This window comes from Mytilus trossulus, chromosome 3 (assembly GCF_036588685.1).
Source record: "Mytilus trossulus isolate FHL-02 chromosome 3, PNRI_Mtr1.1.1.hap1, whole genome shotgun sequence".
Lineage (NCBI taxonomy): Eukaryota > Metazoa > Mollusca > Bivalvia > Mytilida > Mytilidae > Mytilus > Mytilus trossulus.
Genome location: NC_086375.1, coordinates 84520554 through 84538208, shown reverse-complemented (window position 1 = coordinate 84538208; position 17655 = coordinate 84520554). Strand labels below are relative to the sequence as shown.

The following is a 17655-nucleotide window of genomic DNA, read 5'->3' as shown; positions in this document are numbered from 1 at the left end:
AATATATATACTAGTAAAAGACGAGAAACGTAAAACACTTATGAACTACATCAACGAACAACAACTGCTGATCATCCGATTCCTTACTTAGGACAGGTTTAAACAAATGCAACAGGTTTAAACATTTTAAAAGGTACCAACCTTCACCCTTATCTGAAACAATAGTGTAACATCACAACATAGAAAGACTCACTATAATGTTTACCTGAAATGACTTGACTCAATCAAAAGACATATTAACACTAGAGAACATTACACTGAACGAATAAATTTCATCTATGATACAATGAAAATCAAAAATTAATAAAATAATGGGTTTATAAATAAAAGCAACAATAGTATACCGCTGTGAGATTTTATGTTAGAAAAATAATAACCTTGAATAAATAGCCGCTATATACAACAATATATAGTTTTCATTATTTCTAGAGTTTGATTGTACCATTGGTTGTTGACCAGAGGTCGTTGATAGTAATTAAGCGATACATTAACTTGCATATTTCAACTTTATCTTTTCCTTAATATGTTCTGACACTAATTTTGTCTTTTTTTCTTTTATATTTGTAATACGGCTTTCTGGACTGTATTAAAGTAATATTTTTTGGTGGAGATGACTTAACGATACCCATGTGCCTGTTTGAAAATTACCTCATTATAGATATTTGATTTTTTTACAGTGAATTGCCGTTTTTAGAACGACTATATTGATACTCGGGTAAATTCCGTAAGAACTGACAGTTCAGACTAGTCTCTTCCAATGTTGATAATGTGTGTGTATAAATCTTTTGTTTATAAAATACTATTACAATATAGAATCCACATAATTGCATATATTACGACCATTAGAGAAATCTTCTTTTATACAACGTGGTATTTTTGGTATTGGAAATGGAAATTAAATTTCGCATGCTAAACCAACGTCGTAAATCTGTTCTGTATCCATTACTATAATGTGATTGGAAGCACAACTCGGACAATTTAAATGACTTTGTCTCGACAAAGGTCTTCCAATCTTGTTTTTTATATTTAAAATATTTCTATACACAGCATTTATTGCATGATTTAATTTTACCTTGTCAGTGTTTCATGTCCTGTTATATTCTGATGCTTGATTCATTTTTCTTACTATATAATTTCCTTTTATACTTTGTCACGTTGAATACATTATTTAAAAAAAAAGGAGAAACAAACGGTCCAACCATGACATTTGAGTATATAACATCGTTTAAACAAAAAAAATCTTGGGTAGAACACAAATCGAGGGTGCTCGCATAAGGCAGCTTAACTACCTAAAAATTTAAGGGTCCGACTTTGAACCGTCACATGTTGTGGTTGCTTTCCAAATTATGGGGCTATGTTTTACTAATTTACTTATTTTATTCGATTTGAAAGATACATATAGTTGAAATTCTGTTAGATTAAGTTGCACTGTACGTTGTCCTTTTACGGCCTATGGTGTGTAAAAGGGATGGGAGGGTTGTGTGCACGTTATCGTGGTTCAACTCAACCTCATGGTGTGCTTGTATTGAGTAATGCTATTCATACAATGTGTTTTTATATAGATAAAGGAAGATGTGGTGTGAGGGTCAATGAGACAACTCTCCGTCTAAATAACAATGTATCAAAGTAAACCATTATAGGTCAATGTACGGCCTTCAACACGGGGCATTGACTCACCACGGACAACGAGCTAGAAAGTGCCCCAACATTACTAGCGTAAAACCAATCAAAAGGGAAAACCAACGATATTTTTGGTTACTCATGTTATCCTTTTTTTTATATTATTTGAACATCTATATTTTCTTTTTCATGTAGATTACATAGTTAGATTGTTGACTTGTATGAAATTGACTTTGAGTAACGTCTTTGACTAATTTCTTAGTCAGAATCATGGTTTTCCTCTGTCTGTGCTGAAATCCTATACTTGTACCAGTAGATCTGAAATGTGTATATTGATACTAAACGAAATATTCAACAATAAACTAAAACAGCAATATGCTGTTAAAAGAGATATCTAATTCATTTACTTTCGTAACTTTAGTAGAATAATCCTTAACCGAAGCGTTGACAAAGGCATGCATTTTGAAGGTAGGGAAAAACGAATGATTTCAGACATAAAACTCTCAGTGAATTCGATATATTTTAGTTTACATTCAGACTATATATGACATACACATAGTACAGTCGTGAGTGCATCATCCAGTATGTTTTCAGTGTCCATAACGGCAAGATTAATTTCATTACAATTCGCAATCAACAGTCTAAAGATTTTGCATTTTTTCCGTTGAAGTAAGTTTAATTTCATGCTACTAAGTTGAAATAAACCAATATTGTTCGTATGATTAATATTGAAAGTTTTCTTCCAAGTTTTTTTTTATGATTTTGGAATCCGATATAATTACTTATTCCTCAAAGTATATTTGAAAGGTTCGAACGTTTATTTTAATATATTTCTTTATCTGACTGACAGCAATTTTGAATCATCTTACTGAAATAATTAAATTTTGGGAAACAAAGATTTTTTATCCGGATAAAAAATACAAGATAAAGACTGATGCATGTAATAATCAATAATCAGCTGATTTGACATATGCATACAGTTTATTATTATTCATTAACGTGTAGAGAAATCTATGTGTACAAATTACACCTCTTCTTCATGTATCGTCGTTTTGCTGATGAAGCTAGTTATCAGTTTGAGTATCCCACGTAATGATTGAATTATTATCGAGACAAATGTTGTAAAAGACAAGATTAATGAGGGATGGCGATACTAGAAATGCAGCCTTAATTGGTGACAGACAAACACCTGATGTCACAGAGTATAAAACAGTCAAATTAATTGAAATGTACTTCCGAAATATTTACATATATGTGTCTCGAAATATTTTAATTTTTCAGAGTTATTATTGAAAATGTCTTCAAAGATTGATCAAAGCTTTTACGGGTGTTATGAAAGCTGTCATGTCAGCAAAATTACAACGAAGAAGTTGAATACTTGATTCTAATTAAAGGTCCCGGAGGAGATAAATGATTGACATTACAATAATACCACTAAGTAGTGAAGCATTTACAGTACACAATGCATACATCATACGATATACGTTTTGTATTGAGTGTTATAAATTTCATTCACTGTGAACGTTTTTAGTACTTTTTAAACGTTTGTCATTGCTTATATTTTGTGTTTCGAGAGAGAAAAAAAACTTCTCGTTTTTAGTACTTTTGAAACGTTTGTCATTGCTTATATTTTGTGTTTCGAGAGAAAAAAAAACTTCTCGTTTTAAGCAAAACCATTTGGAATTTGGTTCCTCGATGCTCGTCAATATTGTACGTTATTTGTCTCTTTTAACTTGTTTTATCCTAGCGTCACTGGTACGTCTTTTAATAAAAACCGCAATGCGTGCAAGATTTCATTAAATCCTGCTACGTATGATGAATTTACATTTATATACCGACTTAACAATAAAATGATACCGACAATATTGCACGTAAAAAATCCTTAAGGAAATCACCACATTACGTAAGGTAAACATTTAAAGGAGACTAATCTAAAGCTACATTTAATAGCTTGCTATGAGGTCTGTGACCAATTATCACTATGAAAGTCAGAAGTAAATATTCTTTGATTCATAATAATCTATTTCATATAAAAGTACCACATACCATTCTTTAATAGCTCTGAGAACAGATTCCTAAGATTGTGTTATGAGATTGTTATTATGGAATAACGCCATAGCAGAATGGTTATATCTTCATTATAGACCTCCAGACTATAATAACATTCTGCTATAGTTGTTGATTACGACTAATTCTCCTTTCATACTCATAATTTACATAAGTTGTATCTAACAATCAATTTGTTCTATTGGGACTGTCATTTAGATTATTGTTTTACGGACATGTAGGTTTCAATTTGTCTCATAGTTGTTCAACTTGTTGTTTTTGTGTAACTAAGTTGAAATTTTTAAATATGGATAAAGAACAAAACATGTTAAGTCAGATGACTAGCTATCTCTTTCAGTATTAAGATAAATAAGTTGATTTAACTTCAAGCGAAAAATATCACACGAATGTTCAAGTAATATGTAATAATGAGTTTTTTCATGCTTTGTAGTCTACTGACTACCGCAGAATTTCGACTCGTAGTCAACCAGTTATAATCTTAGATCTCGCCTAAGTTTTTCGTGACGCGTCTTTTCAATTGACTTTAAATGTACGTGTTACTGTCATTATCAACACATCATCAGAGTAGGATCTGCGTACCCTTTCAAAGTACAGGCAGGTTTTTTTATGATCCCTATTCAGTAATCCCGTCGCTATCAATTAAACCATAGAATTTCGTGTCCCTCAGCAACGTATACTCGTGATTTATCTGTTGACTATATTAATTTTGGTATATCCTTCGACTAATATTCTAAGTATTTCCGCCGTCTGGGTATTTCCTTTGACTAATAATCTGAGTATTTCCTTTGACTAATAATCTGAGTATTTCCTTCGACTAATAATCTGAGTATGTCCGTCGACTAATAATCTGGGTATCTCCTTTGACTAAAAATCTGGGTATTCCTTTGACTCATAATCGGGGTATTTTCTATGACTAACAATCTGAGTATTTCCGTCGACTTATAATCTGAGTATTTCCGTCGACTAATAATCTAGCTATCTACTTTGACTAAAAATTTTAGTATTTTCGTCGACTATTTATCTGGGTACGTTCTTTGACGAATTATCTGGATATTTCCTTTGACTTATAATCTGAGTATTTCCCTCGACTATAAATCTTGGTACTTCCTTTGACTAATAATCTGAGTATTTTAGTCGAATAATAATCTGGGTATCAAGTCAGGAAGATGGCCATTGTTATATTATTGTTCGTTTCTGTGTGTATTGCATTTTAACGTTGTGTCGTTCGTATTCTCTTATTTTTGAGATATTAAGATAAAACGTGGCACGGTACTTGTCTATCCCAAATTCATGTATTTGGTTTTGATGTTATATTTGTTATTCTCGTGGTATTTTGTCTGATGCTTGGTCCGTTTCTGTGTGTTGCGTTTCGGTGTTGTGTCGTTGCTCTCCTCTTATATTTAATGCGTTTCCCTCGGTTTTAGTTTGTTACCCCGATTTTGTTTTTTGTCCATAGATTTATGAGTTTTGAACAGCGGTATACTTCTGTTGCCTTTATTTATGTCCTTTGACTAAAAATCTGGGTATTTCCTTTGACTTGTAATCTGGGTATTTCATTGACTAATAATCTGAGTATTTTCGTCGATTAATAATTTGGGTATTTCCTTTGACTAGAAATCTTGGTATTTCTTTCTTTCTTTCTTTTGTTACAGAAAACCATCAACGTACTGATGTTTATTTTCCGGCGCATGCCTGGTAAATGTTTTTAAAACAAATGTATGTGAATAATTTTTGTCAAAACATAAATTATCAAAATATTTCTTGTTCAAAGTTCATATATTTTCGTATTTTCAGTTTTTACAATTTTTCTTTGTTTTTTATTTTATGCAATTTTTTAAGTTTTAAACATTACATTTTTTATTTTTATTTTTTGGTATTAGATAAAAACAAGAGTATCTGTTTATTTCAGATGAGGGTAAGTATCAAGGAGCACGTTGTGTGTGAGTGCACGCTTGAAGTTTTCTGTAGTGGTGTTTTTAGTAATTTCAGAGGATAGTTATTCCAGTCTTTGATGGTTTGACAGCAAAAAGAAAATTTATAGCTGTCTTTATTGCATTGGATTTGTCTGTATGATTCTTTATTGGTGGATCTTGTAGTAGACTGACTCTGTTGTAATACGTTTTGCGATGGAATGGCTATATTTTCATTTACAATTTTGTGAACATTATAAGCCTTGTTCGTAGTCGGCGTTCTTGTAAGGTTTGCCATTTCATGGTGTCTAGCATCTCAGACACACTGCTGGTATTATGATGTCTATTGCACACGTACCTTGCTGCTCATCTTTGTACTTTTTCTAGTGATTTTATATTTTCATTTGTAAATGGGTCCCATACAGTACAACAGTATTCCAACTTTGGTCTGATGAGTGTTTGGTACGCTCTTTCTTTAATTGTTTGCGATTGGACTTTAAGGTTTCTTCTGATGAAACCTCAGGATTTATTTGCTTTTGCAGCTGTTGGTGTTCCATTTTAGGTCTACTGAGATGGTGATACCTAAGTATTTTGCATGCTTTACAGATTCTAAGATGTGTCCATACATGTTATAGTAAAAGTGGATGGGACTTCTTTTTGTTGTTATATTCATGATGTTACACTTGTCTGGATGGAAAGACATAAGCCAATCTTTTTCCCATTGTATGGCAGATTCTAGAACTTCTTGAAGCTTGAGACAGTCGTTTTGTGTTTTAATTTGTCGGTAGATTATACTGTCATCTACAAAGAGTCTGATTTTGCTATGTCGGATGTAATCTGGGAGGTCATTTATGTAAATTAAGAATGGTATTGGTCCTAGCACTGTACCCTGTGGGACTCCTGATGAGACTGGTATTTTTAAAGATGACATGTTTTCTAAAATTACTGTTTGTGTTCTGTTTGAAAGAAAGGATTCTACCCAGTTAATGATTTGATCTGATATGCCAAAGTATTTCATTTTGCATAGTAATCTTTTGTGTGATACCTTGTCGAAAGATTTAGCAAAATCCATGATTATAAGATCTGTTTGTATGTTCTTGTCGTTGTTTTGGAATAATTCATGTATCAGTGAGATGACTTGTGATTCACATGATCGTTTTGCCCTAAATCCATGTTGTAATTCATATAGAGTGTTGTTTGTTTCTAAGTGATTCATCATGCTGCTTGCAAAGATATGTTCGAGTAGTTTGCAAGCTATACATGTTAAGGATATAGGCCTGCCTATAGTTGCCTGGGTTGTGTTTGTCCTCTTTTTTGAATACAGGTGTGACATTTGCGTGGTTCCAGTCAGATGGTACTTTGCCTGTTTGTAGTGATCTTGTACATATAAATATGAAGATATCTGTACATATATCGATGTTTTGTTTTAGTACCTTGCCTGCGATGGTGTCAGGACCAGTTGCTTTATTTGGGTTTATGTTTTTGATTAGTTTGTAAACACCATCCCTAGATATTCTAATGGGTTCCATTATAGGGTGTTTACTAGGACCTTTGTCTGGAATGTTAGTGTTTGTTTCAGATGTAAAAGCAGACTGAAATTGTTTGTTAAGTATATTTGCTTTCTCAGATGGACTTGAGTGCAGTGTACCTTAACTTCGCAGAGGAGCTATGCCGGTGTTTTCGTTTTTCTGGCTTTTAATGTAGGTGTACAGTTTTTTCGGTACATTTTTGAAGCATGGTTGGTCTGGCTCCTTGATTTCAATATCGAAAATCATATTTTCTATGTATTGCCAGTACGAGTTTCTCATTTCTTTCTGGAGCTTGGTTTTTATTTCTTTGTATTGTTTTTTATACTTGGGATTTTTCTTTTTCTTTTTGTATAGTTTTTTTTTCTTGTTGATGAGCTTTTTAAGTTGGTAAATTACCCAAGGTAGTTTCGATTTGTTACCAATACTTTTTGTTGGAATATTCTTGGTGATAGATTTTTGGATGTTAGTTTTGAAGGTGTTCCAAAGTTCATCAAGATTTAATTTATCTTGATCTTGTTTGATCTAGATCTTGTTTAAGTTTTTCGTATGTTTCAGTAAGATCTGTTTCTATTTGCTTCCAATTTGCCTTTTTGTAGTGAAGTACTTTATGAGCCTGTTGTTTATTTTGTGGCATGATCACTTGCTCCAATTGGTGGTAATGTTTCGACTCTATTTACAAATGATGGATTGGTCATACACAAAAGGTCTAGGGTTGTGTCGTTTCTGGTGTTCTTGTTTATGACCTGTGTTAAATTGTTGTCGTTTAATATATCGAAGAGTTGTTGGTGTAGTGATGCATCAGGTTTACTAGGTATGACTGCTGGTGTGTTCCAGTCTATGTGGCCAAGGTTGAAATCGCCACTTACCCAGATATTTGAGTTTGTTTTCTTGCATAGAACTCAGTTGAGTGAGATACCAAGTTGTTCTAAGGATTCTCCTTTCTCTGATGGTGGTCGATAGTAAGTGCATAGGTAAAGTGATTTGTTACCTTCATAAGATAGTTTTGCCCACACATTTTCACAATTTGTATCGAGGTCTTGATCGGTACCTGTATTTGTGATTTGTGTGGATGTAAACTGGTTTGAGATAGGTAGTAACACTCCCCCGTAGCCATCCTTTCTGTTTTTTTTGTATAGATGTTGTATTGGGAGGCTGTGATGTATTCATATGGAGAGGTGTCATTTGAGAGCCATGTTTCAGTACCAAATACTATGTTGGGCTTACAAGAGTCAATGATGAGTTCAACTTCAGGTTTTTTGTTCTTATTGACTGAAAGTTTATTGTAAGCACTCTTAGTGGTTCTGAGTTTTTAGCTGTGTGATTTGTTTTTTTTTGTTTTTATCTTGCTTTTTAGTTTTTGATTGTGTTTGATTTTTCTGGATTGGTGATGATGTATGTATTGGTGAACCAATATCTTCATTGTCTGATTCAATGCTTGTTTCTAATTCTGAGTATGTATTTGACAATTGAAGTATGGTGCTATTGAAAAAAGTGGTTGAAAAGTTTGGCATACCACAGTTTATACATTCCCATGATAGGTTGCTTTTGTCAAGTATTTTATACATTTTATTGTCGATACCTTGACAATTTATATGGTACCATTGTCACAGCATACAGCTGTTTGTTTCCAAGTGCAGGCTTTATTACAGGATCCACATAGATATTTTGGTGGACCAGGGTTTGGCTCTGGTGCATACGAGTTTGTTAAGAGAATGCTATATAGGTATGTCAATACCAGTCTATCATATTTGATAGTTTTAGTTTTTCTTGTGAGTACAATCATTGATGTTGTATGTATATTTGATTTACATGTTTCTTGGTTTGATATTGTTACTGACCAAGATTTGTCTGGTGCCTCTTTATTTACTTTGATGTTTCTGTTTGAGCTTACAGTCTTGCAGTTGACAATTAAATCTAGCTTGACACAATAACCAAAAATAATATGAGGGTGGTTGTTGTGAGTACTGCTTTTACCGTGTTCATGGTGTTTGAGACAGTGGTAAACGAATAGAACATAGCTGGAAGTTAGTAAAGATAGACTTACAATACAATATTAGTTCTTCGTCCCTTGGGCAACACAAGGGTACAGGTAACTGTCTCGTTTAAGCCTTGAATATTTTGATAGTTTTCTACAGATTTGTTTACTTCCGGTTTACATGTGTCACATGATCAATCTTGGCGGTAGTTAATGTCAACTTGAAAATTTAACAAAGTTTTGAATTAGGGTTATTTAGTGTTTGAATTGAATGAGAATATATGTGATATCATCAAAATATGATGTTTCCAGGATGAAGATATTTAAACAATTAGTATTTCAAACAAATTTCAACTTTTCATTTCATTTGACAAATAATCTTAGTGTTTCCGTCGATTAATAATCCAGGTATTTACTTTGACTAATAATCGTGGTATTTCCTTCAACTAATAATCTGAGTATTTCCTTTGACTAAAACTCTGTGTATTTCCTTTCGCAATAATTTGGGGATTTCATCCGAACAATAATATGTGTATCTCCTACGACTTGTAACTCGGATCTACTCTAAATTGTTATTTCGGTATCTTCAACGATTAATAACTTAATTTGATATCTACAGCGAATAATAACATTGTTCACCGCATACTTATATGGGTGATTTCACCAATTAATTACCTAGGTGTCTTCCCCAAATAATAATCTGGGTATTTTTATCGAATGATAATTTGGGTATATAGACTGAAAAATAACCTAGGTATCTTCATCAAATGATTACCTGTGCATTTTCATCGAATAATAACCTTGATATTTTATTCAAAAAATAACCAGTGTGTCTTCATCGACGATTAATCTAGGTATACTCGTAAGTCTTATGGAGCCAAGTCCAGCAGATGTCCAAACCTAAACTTAAATATCAAACTAAATTCATAAACTGGATTTACAATAGGAAGATGTCCATCATGTAGGTAACGACCCACTGGCCTCCAAAAAACAGTCAGAATTGCTTATGACAAATGGTCCTCCATAGACTACAACCGAAAAAGATATTTAGATACAATGTTATCTTTAAAATACGAACAAAGGAGACAGATAAGTTTTGTTTTCGTGTATTTGCTTCGGTAATGTTAGTCTTAATCAGACATCTCTCTTGTGGTTAATTAATATCTGCTCATTCTAATTACAATGTACCAGAATTTCCAATAGCTGATATTAATTTTGCCTGTGTAATGAAAATGTTCTGCTGTCTCTTTAGACATTCCCTTATTTATATAAATTATTTGAAAATTGATCGACCAGGACTGTATTGACGGCAAACCTGATCGAATAATACCTGAAATAGTTTGAAAAATCACTTCCATTGTTAGCATATTTGATGTTCCGAAGCATCATATGATATTACGACCTTGGAAAGCACTCAAATCTAAAACTTGTAATAAGTTTCAAGTATACCTTCAACCCACTTCAATAGACCTATACGATGGTGAAAAACAGTTCATGACTAAACACATCGAGTCATTTCTTGGTTTTGAGATTTTGATATTTTAGTTATGAAACAGTATACTAAACTTTACCATAAATAGTCTGTTTTTCGCTACCGAATTTTCAGCTGTAATTGATGATGTTCTTTGTGTCCCAACTCATAGTAGTTGTATCTTTTTTTTTTAACTTATGCGCTATGAAATAATCTGCAGTGACATTCCCAATTTGTTGACTGTTGTCCGTGTGTTCCTTATAATTGTCCCATTGTATCATAAGCATATTGCCTTTATCTATAAAAAGTTATTAAAAAAAGATAACAGATTATCATGTTATGGTAATATTCTTTATCTGTTATATTTTTTACTGTTTAAACAACATTCCATTTTTAAATGGTACCTTCATCACATGCAAATGTAGAACAATGTCTGTACGCAACCTAGATCGCACGAATTCGGCCTACGCGTTTCTGTTTCCAGAAGCTGAGTTGATACAATCTACTATAGTACACTTATTACTTATTCATAATTAAGGATCTCATTAGGCAAATAAAAGTGCTTCACTTCACTGAACAAATTTAGTTTTGAGACTAACGTTGTATCTGTATTGTGAAAAATGACAGAATAGATTAGGGTTGATACTAAAATGGTTACATCTGCAATTATTGACTATAATTTCAATAACACCCTTATGCCACAAAAGCTGATAATCACTAACAAGAACCATATCACTTCTGTGACACAAGTATTCATGTCATGTTTAACTAAAGACGACCTTGCCAGTATCGATAACTATCTAGTAGATATCTTGTGTGATTGAACAGCCTCTCAGTCCATATTAGATTTGACAACATTATAAAGTTACCGAAACATAGTTATTAAAGCACGCCTTTAATGACACTTCTACATCCTCTCAAATAAGTCTCACAGAGACGTGAATAAATATATTGTAATGAGACGAGGAAATAACTGTCTTTGAAGATATCGATGAATTATTTCGCAATTTGTATCAAAAAGAGTACTTGCAATATTCTCAGAACTTTACATATACCACATCGAACAAAGAAATTGTTGTTATCTTTTCCTCGGAGAGAAATAAATGTGCTTGCTTTCTTTCTCTGTTATTAAAAAGGAGAAATTATATTACGATATTCTTAAAGTAGTTATTACTGATTGGAGGTTAACCATTTGGAAAACGAAGTTAAATGAGTTTAAATGATACCTTTCGACAGATGGTGACGCAAGATTGAAGATGCCGTTACAATAATCAGCCAGTTCTGGTTGTAATGATTATTTTGGAATAAGATATTTAGGATCCAAGTCAGGTTCATTTATTTAAAAACGGCAGGAAACTGTTCGCAATCAGAAATATACAGGGAATTGAAGACTAACTACCGGAGCGGTTTCGGAATCACGAAGCAAATTACGGTATCGTCCTCATCGGGAGTTACTTAATATACCAATTAAGATGAACGCATAGACGTATATTCTTTTGCAGAAAACTTTGTTGTTGTTCAGGACTTTGATTTATAGTCAAATTAAATGGAGCAACGCTCCTAATGGATATTAGCTTCTGACTTTATTATCAAATAACGTAAATCGGATCAATGGACAGGGTTCTACCGATATAAATTTTCTTTTTACTTTCATTTCTATTCGACTAATCCGATATTTCCTGTAACTGGCTTGTGAATATAAATTAGTTTAAGTTGCATTTATCAGGAATAAATCACTTTAAAAACGGCTGTTTTAAGCCAATTTAAATTGGACTAAGGGTTTTGTTGAGACCCATGAGTTACATGCCTAATGGAATATGACACTAAATTGTTGGCTCGAAAATAGAAAAGGCGAAAGTTTTACGTATATATTTATAACTGTATGTGGAAAACATCTTGTCAATTAATGTTCGTAGCTGTAGAACACTCAAGAAAAACAGCTGTTTAGTTTACGCTGGAATGACATTCTGAAAAGAGAAATGTGTTCGCTTGGATTATTACATTTTATACTTTTCGTTACTTTGTTACCTTATCTACTTCCTGGTTGTCTGTGTTTAATTGAGAAAAAGAGTTGGGGACAACGGAAGATACCTATACGGACAGGTGTGGTACGAGGTGTGACTGTTAATTTCCCTACAGCGCCATATTTAAGACCGGTTGAGGCATATTATGGAGTTGATTATGGCTCTTTGAAAAGAAATGTTCTATTTACCTTTCATCCGCCGTCTGCCCCTGTTCCTAATAGAAAAGTCGAATTCATAGATTGTTCAAAACCAAAAGGTATATGTCCACAGCCGAAGTATGATTTTAAACAATTGTATGGAAAACTGCTTACGGATATGGTTGAGGAGTATATCAAAATATCGAAAGAGCCCAGATCACAGACGGATGACTGTTTAAGCCTAAATATTTATACCACCATACCAGGTAAAGCACTATCAATTTTATTTCTTATTTCTGCTTTTTGTAAAACAGTTTAATCCTTGGTGAAACATTTATCCCTAAATGTATTGGTATAAAAGTGGTTTTTTTTCATATTTACTTACACTTATTAGAAGTAATATAATTACCGATCATACATTTTTTCTCAATTATTGGAAAAGAAATGGGATCAAGTTTTGTCGAACAAACTTATTTGCTTGTAAATAGAAAATGTATATATGTTGCGTTAATTTGCAAATTATTTCTGATTGAAAGTCCTTAACAATTAACCTTTGCACATTCTGACACGTGCAACATCTACACAACGCAACATTGTTTGTATAAATCTACAGTTGCATATACAAGTCTTCTTCAATTAAGAAATATATTTCTCAGATATGATCTGACGATCAAATCGTCATTCTTAGCTATTTACAAATTTCTATTGTCCGTTCCGATCATTTAATAATCTGGCAGGAAGCCGGTTGTCGTTCTTTAAATCTCTCTATTTGATTGGTCTTGACAATTCATTTGGGATTAACGTCAGCGTAGGTTTTAAGTGCCATTCGAGCACCTGCAGATGGCTGATAAGTTTCTTTCTTAAGGAAAAGATTATTTGTCTTTGCTTATACACTTGAAACGGGACGTTAGTTGACATTTCTGTTTGAAGACTAAAGTATATATTCACTACCACATCTGATGTAGACACTGTAGTCATTTTCAAATTGAAATAAATGACAAAACAATAAAATAACAATTTACAAAATGATAAATGATAAAACAATAAAAACATCAAGTCTAACTGATAAAGTTTCTAAAGTGTTCTTTCTTATTGATTATAGCATTTAATGGAAGCAGGAATGGAAACTGCATTTTAAAATTAAGTAAACACAAAATTACTCAGTGAAATAACTTTTACGAATTCAAAGACGTCAATTATAATATGAAATTGAGATTTATTCTTACATTATACAAAATTGGTGAACGTTTTTTAGTACCCTTGGAGACTTTTTTCCAATTAAATTAATAGCAGGACTTTGTCCAACAAAATAGTTACAAACTCAAAAAGCATGAAATTGTAATATATTTTTTTTCAACTTAGTCTATAACACTGTTGATGGACTATCAGTCCCCGAGGGTACCATCAAATCAGTACGCAATATTTCGGCACTTGCATGTTTTGAAACAAAACTTTTTTAAAAAGTTCATTTATAAGTTTGGAAATTATCAAGAACTCCATCATGCAAAGTTGACCTTGGCTGAATTTGGATATTATTTGTATGACCTTTTTTTGTCATATACATGTAGTTTTTTGACTGTATGCGTTCCTGAATGGGATAAATCACGAAAATCGTTTCGAACGCATCAATTATAGAGTGTGATGTTGGAGAATCATCAATAAAAAAAAAATAAGGAAGAAATAAGCACTCTAAGGTGAAAAAGCAAACTTTGCAATAAGGAAAATACATTCAAAACTATTTTAAAAGGAGTAAATGGTTAGTACGTTTAAGTAAAAATGTTAAATAGTCTATTTATGCTTGATTTGCAAGTTCCGCAAATAATGGTCAAGTCTTAACGAAAAATGTAAAAAGTGAATTCTATCACGGATTTGAAAAAAATATCACAATGATCATCACAAGACAGGGAATTATAGTTAGGATTTAGTCATTATGTCTTGCTTTAATATAACATTGCTGCTACGATACTAAGTACAAAAAAGTTGACAACATCTTGAAGTTCGTATCATTATTTGGAGGATTTCAGTGAACAAAGGGTTATCAATTTGTATAAAACTAGAATATGCGGTATGCTTGTCAGTGAATATATCTACCCATAATGAAAGGACAAGGATGTGTAAAACATGACAATAATTCTGAAAACATTTACCATGTAATATTATTACATAAAAATTTGTTTTATACAATTACAACCATTCCTATAAAACATTCACCAAGTATATCAAACATGGAGGACCAATTAGAACATTTATTTTTATGAATGAAATACATATATTTGTAGTAATATTATTGTTTAAATTTATAAATTTATTGTATGAATTGGGATTTCTTCAGAAGTTTTCTGTATTCAAAGATTTGCCATTTTAGAAAAAATAATGATGGTTGCATTTATAAGGTGTGTCATTTTGAGAAGAATCTCGCTACCTTAGCTGGTTATCGGTAACTCCAAATTTTGACCATAAATTAAGATATATAACAATTCTCAAATTTCAAATTAGTCAAACACAGAATTGGTTGGTTCACATATATATTTGAGGCAGTCATAATTGTGTGATTTTACTTTAACGAGTTTTTTAAACCTTTTGTTACCTTCTTGTTAGCAAACTACATGTATCAAATGTTTGACGTTCCATAGTTATCAAAAACAATATCAAGATGACATCCAACATATATAAAAAGAAAAGAAAAGTTGTGTAATTGCCAATGAATCTACTATCCACCAAAGACCAAAGAAAAATAATGTTAACATCTGAAAGTCACTGTACGTCTTTCAACAACGAGAAAAAATCGTTCGGTAAAGTGCATGTACGTACATTGTCAATTCTAATTGATTAACGTACATGTAGACAGAAATTTAGAAGAAGAAGAAATACAAAAGTCTACATTAAGTAATTTTAAACCCCTAAATCATGGAAGGCTAACAGCTATTGAATTGGAAAAAATATACCAGTTACTGAAAATAAATCAAATCTATTCTAACTATAATCATCTTCCATTTAACATTTTCAAAATGTATATTTTTTTTTGTGTTTATTTTTACGTTGTTAGACATTTCTTATAACTTGTTACAGCACGGTTCTTCGTTTTCTGAACAATTTCGAAATCCTAAAAAAAGAATTGATGTTGTATTGATATATACGAAAAATTTCAAATGTTTCTATATTTTATAGTTACGATTTGTTTTCTCGGTACAGATAATTTATTTCTGATTAGGGTTTTAAAAGCGTACTGAAGTTACAAAGAAACCAGTTGAACTCTGTCTGACAGGTTTGAAATGTTAGAAATACATTGTTTTTAATAAACTATGTAATGTATTTTAAGTACTTTATTGCAGTATTCATTTTTCTACTGTCCCTCGGAGAGCACTATCCATCGGACTAGCTCTTTAATTTAACTTTTTCATCAGTAAATGTAAATGATATTCCATTTTAATAAGTCGGTACTCAAAGAACGCTGATTTTATAACAGAAACATCAGATAAATAAAATGATTTAAAAATACACATAGGAGAGTAAGTGCCATCAGTAAAACCAAGTTAAAACAATCCTAATTTGTTCAGATTTTACTCAACAGAATTGTCTACAAATAGAAATAAACTCCATCCATCGAAAGAACAAAGTTGAATTCCAGCGGGAAAAGGTATCATTTGGTCTAGATTGATTCAATACTCATCAAACAAATTTGATTACGAAGGCTGAAATATGTGTAGCGTGATTGTGTTGCCTGAACGACCTGAAACGAGAAACAGATAAGCAACATGTCTTTCTATTAACATACAATAAAATCTTCATAAAAATATAAGATACAATTATGAATCAACAGAGACTCCAAGGGTAACATAAAAATATATCATTTCTCAATCAGTCGCTTTTTACGATTCTGCCGGAAGTATTTACTGCTACTCTAAGCTACCTATATTAACTGTCATGTTTTTCATTGGAGTTTTCCTTCAATAACTCAGTCTTCTTGTCATAAGATAAGTTGTTTTGAAAGACAAAGATACTTAAATGCCGGTGGAAAGTATTTATAACAATGTATTACATTGAATTAATTAAAAACACAACACAGCAATATTAAATAATATCAAGATGATTTAAAAGCGCTATTAAAATATGTCACAGCTAAATCTCCGAGATTATTTTATTTTGTCGTAAACTCCTTTTTTTTTTTTTAAAGATTTATCATGTAAATGTTTTCTAAAATTGAGTAAGAATATAGAAATACAGAATTTTCAATATCAATGATTTACATGTACAAGAAATGTTTTCAAAGGCAATGTATAACCTTAACTACAAGTAAAGAAATAAATTTGCATTTATTTTATTTTCCTATATTATTTTAATATATTATTTTGGAACTTTACTTTAGAAACTACGGTTTTGTTTGGTAAAGAAGCACTTTCTTAAGAAACAAATAAAATTTTTGAATCATTGTTGATTAAGCATACGTTTTTATGAATCGATATTTCTTGCAGAAGTCCCCTAATCTATATTCTGCTACATTGTATCACTAGATTGCTGCATCATCTTTTCAAACAATATTTCATTGTTTTCAGTTTTTAGCTGCACTTTAAATGATACCTTAGGTTTGCCAGCCAAGACAAATGTGATTACGAGAAATGATAAATGGGTCTGAGAATTTGCATGTCAAAAGAAAGATTTAATTACCATCAATAATTGTTTGTCTGTATTATCTCCGTTATAAATGGATGTAGACGTGGAGTCAAATTTACGTTGATAATGTTTGGTATTAAACATAAAAAAATCACAGTAAAGTTATAAGGGTCTTTGTTTTACCAAAACATCACGCATGTTATTAACTCACTACAGGTCTAATTATTTCCTCGATTTTGCTGGTTAGCTTGTAAATCCAAGCATTGTCTAGTACTAAACTCTTCACACACGTCACACAACTCCTACACCCT

The 17655-nt window shown here is 31.9% G+C and overlaps 1 protein-coding gene across 3 annotated transcripts in view; it reads left to right on the top strand.

The window, feature by feature from the left end:
* The window catches only part of LOC134712681 (neuroligin-4, X-linked-like), a 208236-nt gene that overhangs the window by 64538 nt on the left and 126043 nt on the right, over window positions 1–17655 (top strand). Inside the window, exon 1 of one of the 3 annotated variants that reach the window (XM_063574456.1) lies at window positions 12488–12999. The exons of 1 other annotated variant lie outside the window; for it this stretch is intronic. In XM_063574456.1, coding sequence (XP_063430526.1) covers window positions 12552–12999 — 448 coding nt within the window. In that variant the 5' untranslated portion in view covers window positions 12488–12551. Of the gene's footprint in view, window positions 1–12487; window positions 13000–17655 lie in introns of those variants that run through there. One more of the 3 variants, XM_063574451.1, reaches the window with a different exon arrangement.